The 6956-nt window shown below is 54.7% G+C and overlaps 1 protein-coding gene across 1 annotated transcript; it reads left to right on the forward strand.

Annotated features, from left to right (window-relative positions):
* Window positions 1-225: 225 nt before the first annotated feature.
* NPAS4 (neuronal PAS domain protein 4) lies at window positions 226-5269 on the forward strand. Its single transcript, XM_044681506.1, has 8 exons — window positions 226-400; window positions 1051-1202; window positions 1798-1900; window positions 2002-2269; window positions 2504-2613; window positions 3183-3318; window positions 3427-4841; window positions 5241-5269. Exons 1-8 carry the CDS (start codon window positions 226-228, stop codon window positions 5267-5269), a joined length of 2388 nt encoding a protein of 795 aa, XP_044537441.1.
* The last annotated feature ends 1687 nt before the right edge of the window (window positions 5270-6956 follow it).

Raw genomic sequence — 6956 nt, forward strand, 5'->3', positions numbered from 1 at the left:
TCCCTGAATCGAGCCCCCCACGCCCGGCTGGGGCTATATAAAGCGAAGCGAGGCGGGCGAGGGGGGCAGAGCTGCCAATCGGAGCCGGAGAGAGGGAGAGAGAGAAAGAGAGAGAGAGACCGAGAGAGACGGGGGAGAGAGAGGAGGAAGAAGCCGAAGAAGGCGCGTCGGGGCGGGTACCCAGGTGTCCAGGGCGCCCGGGCGCGAGCTCCGCCGCCAACAGCCATGTACCGCTCCACCAAGGGCGCCTCTAAGGCGCGGCGGGACCAGATCAACGCGGAGATCCGGAGCCTTAAGGAGCTCCTGCCACTGGCCGAAGCGGACAAGGTGCGGCTCTCTTACCTGCACATCATGTCGCTAGCCTGCATCTACACCCGCAAGGGCGTCTTCTTTGCCGGAGGTGAGCGGGACTGGGCTGACGGAGACCTTGCTGGGAGTCCGGGGCTGGGAGAATACCAGGGACCATACCCAGGTTGGGAGACAAGGAACCCCCAGGGAAGGGACCCAGAAGTGCCAGGCTTTCCTTCTTTGCTCCCCGAGACCTTAGGTTGCTTAGCTTAGAGTCGGCACGCTGGGCTGGGAAGCTACACGAGTGCAATAGTCTCCAGTCCATAAGGGCGCATCCCATTCGCAGGGAAGTGCAGGGAAGCGCAGGGAAGTGAGATAGAGCTGCCTGGAACCTGAGGCTCTGTCCGAGGTTCTGAAGCTGCCGCCGGAGCATTAGTCTTTGGGGATCGCTGGTGCTGAACCTCGGGAACCTGGGCTGCGGCTGCGGCTGTCCATGGTTCTGAACGCCACTGTGGTCTGAGTGTACTCTCCCCAGCTAGGGCATCACAGAATTCGATCAACAGGTTCCCCAACCAGGAGAGATCGGGAGTGGGGTCAACAGGTGGGCGCTACTCCTGGGGCTGATCCACTGGGATCCGTTGGATTCTTGAAGATCAACTCCTCGCTTCTCCCTCCAATACACCATTCTCTATTCCTGTCTCCAGTCTCCTGGAGCATCTCTTCCCTTCCCTCCTGACTCAGCCTCCTTCTCTCTCCCAGCAGGCGCCCCTCTGACTGGCCCAGCTGGGCTGCTTTCGGCACAGGAGCTGGAAGATATCGTGGCGGCGCTGCCCGGATTCCTGCTCATGTTTACAGCTGAGGGAAAGCTTCTCTATCTGTCCGATAGCGTGAGCGAGCACTTGGGCCATTCCATGGTGAGTGCCTTCTTGTGTAGGGAATTGACCAGGGCACAAGTAGACCCAGCCAGAGAAGCTTTTCCCATCCAAGAAGATACTTATCACAGCTGGGGGCATGAAAGCAACTGAAAGTCCAATTTGAATGTTCAAAGGTTTTCTGAGGATCTTAGAAAACCCTCTCTGTGTGTCTCTCTCTCTCCTAGTTAGAAAATAATGTAGTTGAGCGAGCTGGGGCTTGGACCCCGAAGCCAGGGGCTAATCACAGGTCCGCAGTGGAGCCAGTTACATAGTTAATGCTGTGACTTTCAGTAAATAAATGACTTCCCCTCCCTGAGTCATAGTTGCCACATCTGTGCCACAAGGGCTTCGGTCTGCAGGTCTCTTGCAGCTCTGTGCTCCTTCTCCATCCTGGGATTGTCTGCTTGGTAGCTGTATCCCACGGGACAGGACAATGTTACAAATCAGGGTTTAAGGGACTAGGAAACCGAAGTAACCTAGGGTCACCACTGAGGGGCTGAGGCTACCAAATGCACAGAGTGGATGTTGTGAATAGTCGGGTTTGGCCTCCATTCACTGATAGTCCTCTTTCTTTCCACCTCTGCCTCCTCCACAGGTGGATCTGGTTGCCCAGGGTGACAGCATCTATGATATTATTGACCCTGCTGACCACCTCACTGTCCGTCAGCAGCTGGCTCTGCCCTCCATGCCTGACACTGGTGAGTACTTTGCTTCCTTCCCTCTTCTCTGCCTTCTCCTCCATTGGCCAAGTCTTCTTTCCTAGTCTGCCTCTCACTGACTCCCTTTTCTCTTCCCTCAGATCGACTTTTCCGATGCCGATTCAATACTTCCAAGTCCCTGAGGCGCCAGAGTGCAGGCAACAAGCTTGTGCTCATCCGTGGCCGCTTCCACCCTCACCCCCCTGGAGCCTACTGGGCAGGAAATCCTGTCTTCACAGCCTTCTGTGCCCCACTTGATGCCCGAGCGCGCCCTGGGCCAGCGTCTGGCTCCGGGGTGGCCTCGATCTTCTTGGCAGTGTTTCAGAGCCGTCATGCCAAGGACCTAGCCATGCTGGATGTCTCCGAGAGGTGAGTTTGGGTGCCTGGGTCACGAGGAGGAAGTCAGAGCTTCTGCTTTCGGGGATGGCACATTTGGCTTCCAAGAATCATGGGAGAGCCAGGGGCTTGAAGGAATAGGAGGGCTGGGATGTAGCCGAAGGAGTTGGTGTCTGGGAGGGCGTCAGCTGGGATTCAGGGGTGCAGGATGCTTGGGTATCAGGATGGGAGAGCAGAAAGCTGACCTCCTGCCTTCGCCCCTCCTAGTGTCCTAGTCTACCTGGGCTTTGAGCGCAGCGAGCTGGTCTGTAAATCATGGTATGGACTTCTGCACCCTGAGGACCTGGCCCACGCTTCGGCCCAGCACTACCGCCTGCGTGAGTGTCCCAGTGCATCCATGGGGCAGGAGCAGAGATAGGAGGGATGCAGAATCAGAACTAATCTGGGGAGGAGATAGGCCAGAGTGGGGAGGACAAGGTCAGTGGTACTGATATGTCTTAGGGTGAAAGCCTTCAAAGAAAGGCAACATGGTACAGTGAAGAGAATGCTCGATTTGGAATCAGAAGATGGGACTTTAGCTCCAAGGTCAAAAACTGAACTTGGCAAGTCAGCTGACCTTTCTGGGCCTCAGTTTCCTCATCTGCAAAATGAGGATTTGATTAGATGATGGCCAAGGTCCCTGCTGGCTCTAAATCTATGATCTCACGAACCTATACATGGATAGGTTTTTTTCTAGGACTGAGATGAAAGGTGACATCAGGGTTAGCCTTCCAGGGACAGAGCATGTAGGGAAGGGAGTTGAGTGCAACCCCCTGGGTCAGGTAGGTTGCAGAGAAGTCAGGATTAGGGTTAAATTATATCAGGTAAGAGGTGGACTTTTAGGGCTGGGGAAGTGGTGGTGGCAAATGGGCACTGGGTTAACCCTCCGTCTCTTCTTTCTCCTTAGTGGCCGACAGTGGCGATGCTCAGGCAGAAATGGTAGTGAGACTGCAGGCCAAGGCTGGAGGCTGGGTATGGGTGTACTCCCTGATGCATCCTGAGGGCTCAGATGGCCCCATCACTGCCAACAACTACCCCATCAGGTGAGCTGAAGTTCAAGCTTCAGGATGGGCGCTGGATAAAGAGTTGCTTGGGTTCTTAGGAAAGGAAAACAGACTTCTCATGCCAACTCCTCTTTTCTTCCTACCTAGTGACTCGGAAGCCTGGTGCCTTCGCCAGCAGCTCAGCTCTGAAGATGCCCATTTGGCTTATGTTCTAGGCACCTCAACGGCACCAAGCACTTTCTCAGAAAGCCTCCTTTCCCCAGCCCAGTGCACAAGCCCTGACCCGACCTTCACCTCAGCTTTGGGAGGTCCCAGAAGCACAAACTTCCCCACTGGCCCAGAACTGGCAACCATTTCTTCTGTACAGCAGCTGCCTCAGCCTCCCAAGGAATTGGACTTTAATTATTTGGCATTCCCAACAGGCCCTGAGTCTACCTTCCAAGGAGATCTGTGCAAAGATTTTGTGTGCACCCCACCATACACACCTCACCAGCCAGGGGGCTGTGCCTTCCTCTTCAGCCTCCAAGAGCCCTTCCAAACCCATATTTCCACCTCTTCCGGCTCCGTCCAAGAGCAGCTGACTCCCAGTACTGCCATCTTCCCTGACCAGCTGACCCCCAGCAGTGCCACCTTTCCTGAGCTGACCAGCCCCATCCAAGGCCAGTTGACCAATACCACAGCCCAGCCCTATGAAGACCAGCTGACTCCCTGTGCCACAACTTTCCAAGACCAGTTGATGTCCAACACTGCCACCTTCCAGGAGCAGTTGGCCAGCCCTGTCCAAGAACAATTGACCCCACCCAGCACAGCTTTCCAAGCTCACCTGGCCAGCCCCAGCCGAACCTTCCCAGACCAACTGAGCCCTAACCCCACCAAACCTTACTTCCCCCAAGATGGCTGCAGTTTTCTCTATGAGAAGTTGCCCCCCAGTCCTAACAGTCCTGGTAACGGGGACTGTACTCTCTTGGCTCTGGCCCAGCTCCGGGGGCCACTATCTGTGGACGTGCCCCTGGTGCCTGATGGCTTGCTTACCCCAGAGGCCTCCCCAGTCAAACAGAGTTTCTTCCATTACTCAGAAAAGGAGAAAAGTGAGATAGACAGACTTATCCAGCAGATCAGCCAGCTGGCCCAGGGCATGGATTGCCCTTTCCCAGCAGAGCCTGGAGCCGAGGGGCTTGAACCCCTGGGCCAAAGCCTCTCCTTCCCGGGGGCTGGTCCCCCTATATTCAGCCTCGACCTTAAATCCTGGAAAAGCCAGGAGTTGGCATTCTTGGATGCTCCAGAGGACCATTTCCTGGAAGAGAAGTCTGTGGAAGACATCTTCATGGGCCTCTCCACCCCAACCCCCCAGGGGGAGTGGGGACCAGGGGGTCCTGAGACTTCGGGCCCAGGGGGGGTCCCATCGCCCTGCACCGACCTGTCCCCAGAAGATCACAGCTTCCTGGAGGACCTGGCCGCATATGAAACCGACTTTGAGACAGGTGTCTCAGCGTTCCCCTATGATGGAAGTAGCGATGAGTTGTATCAACTCCAGAGTCATGTTCAAGACAGCTTCCATGATGGTGAGCATGACATAAATAATGGCACCCCATCCATTGGCCTCAGAAGGATCTTAAGAGGGAGGGAAGAATCTGGTCCACAGAGAGGGAAACGGAGATTTGGTGACTTGTCCCAAGCTAATAGCCTTGAGCTCAATAGTCTTGGGACTGAGAGGAGAACTGCTGGAGGATCTCCTAACTCAATCCAGTATTTTTCCATCAGGAAAAAGTGAGAAAGAAAAGGCTGGTTTCTAAGTTGGAGGAGCAGACAGAGCAGGATAGCATCTGCCCTGTTTCCCCATTTCATCTCAGCCTTGTTAGCTCAGACCCTTTTCCAGAATCCAGCATGGAGAGGAGGGACCCATTGTGTGGCTTTGCCCAGGCTTCTCTAACTCTGCTCCCTTCTGTTTTCTCTTTCCTCAGATGGAAGTGGAGGGGAACCAACGTTCTGAATAAGTCTGTGACTTAACGCTGTTGAGTATGACATATTGTCATCATGGAGTGGAGATGTTCTCCACCACCCCGGGAACTTTGGTGGGATCCTTGGGGACTCGGAGGGGATGTGTCTGATCCCTCCCACCCTGAAGGATGGGAAGGGGGGAGGAAGGGTGGTGGGGAGAAGCGGAAGGGGAATTATTTTTAGAATCAAGAGACTTTGAGCAATCCTAGTTTCCATCTCAATCTGTATTCACTCGTAGTGAGTTGGGATTCCATACAGAGAATAGGGGAGTCACAGCTTCCCTTCCATGCTGTCCAAGGGGCCTGGGGGGAATTCTCCACTCCCAGGGGCCATAGGGGTCCCTGGGCTTCTGTGGGGGAAAAGGCAGGCCCTGGGCTAGCCAGTGCCCCATGGGGGCTCTTGACACTCACGTAGAATTGTCTACACTCCAGTAACAGGATTTCAATTCCTATGAACGCCGCCTGCAGCGGCTTTTCCTGTGACTTTTGCGCCCTGCGCCTGGGGTGGGGGGCGTGAAGCGACTCTTATCGTTTCTTTCCGATGAAGGAAGACAGATCTGTCGTCACGCCATGTGTGTATGTATGAGTGTGAGAGTGAGTGAGCGTGTGTATGTGTGTGTGTGCGTGTGTGTATACACACAAGCAGGCAGGGATCCCCTGGCTGCTGCGTCGGCCCCTGGGCCTCCATGCAGTGAAACTTGTGGTGCTGTGTTGACTTTGTAACCAACTTTATAATAAAGTCCGGTTCGCCTTTTTTGTAGCCTGGTGTTGTTGGCTGATGAGACGAGAAGAGGGCTGGGGGTAGGCGAGGTGAGCCTTGGTGGGGGAGGCCCCCAGATTGGAAGCCACGACCCGTCTGGGAAGAGCTCTGGTCTGAGGACTGAGGGCTGCAGGCTCTGGGCCTGGGGTTCATCCCAGCCACTTCTTTTCCCCAAAGGGATGATGGAGGGGCAGATGTCAAGATCTTTGGGAGAGTTTTCAAGGAAACTAAGCTCGTTCCTCCCCTAGGCTAATTAGACCACAGACAGTAAGAGAGCTAAAGGCTTTGGGTCCGAGCTTCTTCCTCCTCCTGGCTCTACCCAAGGCGGGTCATCTAGAAGCCCCTCATTCAAGAGCAGAATATTTGTTAGTGTGAACAGCCCCACATCAGGGCCCCCTAATGCAGGCCTCAGAGCCTTGCCTTGAGCATGTCCCTATGCTGGGGAAGTCTCAGTTTCCCTTTGGCTTGCAGGGGTGGGGATGAAAATGGGCTAGTCAGTGTTTTGAACTTCTCAGGTAGATCTGACAACGCTGAATGAGAAGTCAAGAGAAAATCCCGTAGGCTCACCCCTGCTCTGAAGGCCAACTGAGGTTTAGAGGGAAGGAAGCAAAGGCTCTGGGGTGGTGGGGGGCTCCCTCTTTGAAGCTTTCAGCAGTTAAAGCACATTCAATCCCCAGAGCTCACTGCTCCCAGCATCCCAAATTCTAGGTGGTGTGACCTGGAAAACTCACAGCTTGTCATTCTTCTTGAAGACCTGCAGCCTCAGTTGAGTCCCCTTACAGGGCTGGGAGCCTTTCTTTAAGAGACTCTCAGAGGAGTGTCAATGAAGACTTAAAAAAGAAATCAAAGATCTCCCGCTCCCTCCTTTTCTAGCCTGAGAGATGCCATTGCTTGTTCTTCCTCCCAATTTCGGGGGGAAG

Source organism: Gracilinanus agilis, chromosome 6 (genome assembly GCF_016433145.1).
Source record: "Gracilinanus agilis isolate LMUSP501 chromosome 6, AgileGrace, whole genome shotgun sequence".
Lineage (NCBI taxonomy): Eukaryota > Metazoa > Chordata > Mammalia > Didelphimorphia > Didelphidae > Gracilinanus > Gracilinanus agilis.

Bases quoted from the DNA above. Each gene is read 5' to 3' on its own strand.
- NPAS4 (XM_044681506.1), top strand. From the start codon at position 226: ATGTACCGCTCCACCAAGGGCGCCTCTAAGGCGCGGCGGGACCAGATC. The intron at 1,203-1,797 runs GTGAGTGCCTTC...CCTCCTCCACAG, and splicing joins AGCACTTGGGCCATTCCATG to GTGGATCTGGTTGCCCAGGG. The intron at 2,614-3,182 runs GTGAGTGTCCCA...CTTTCTCCTTAG, and splicing joins GGCCCAGCACTACCGCCTGC to TGGCCGACAGTGGCGATGCT.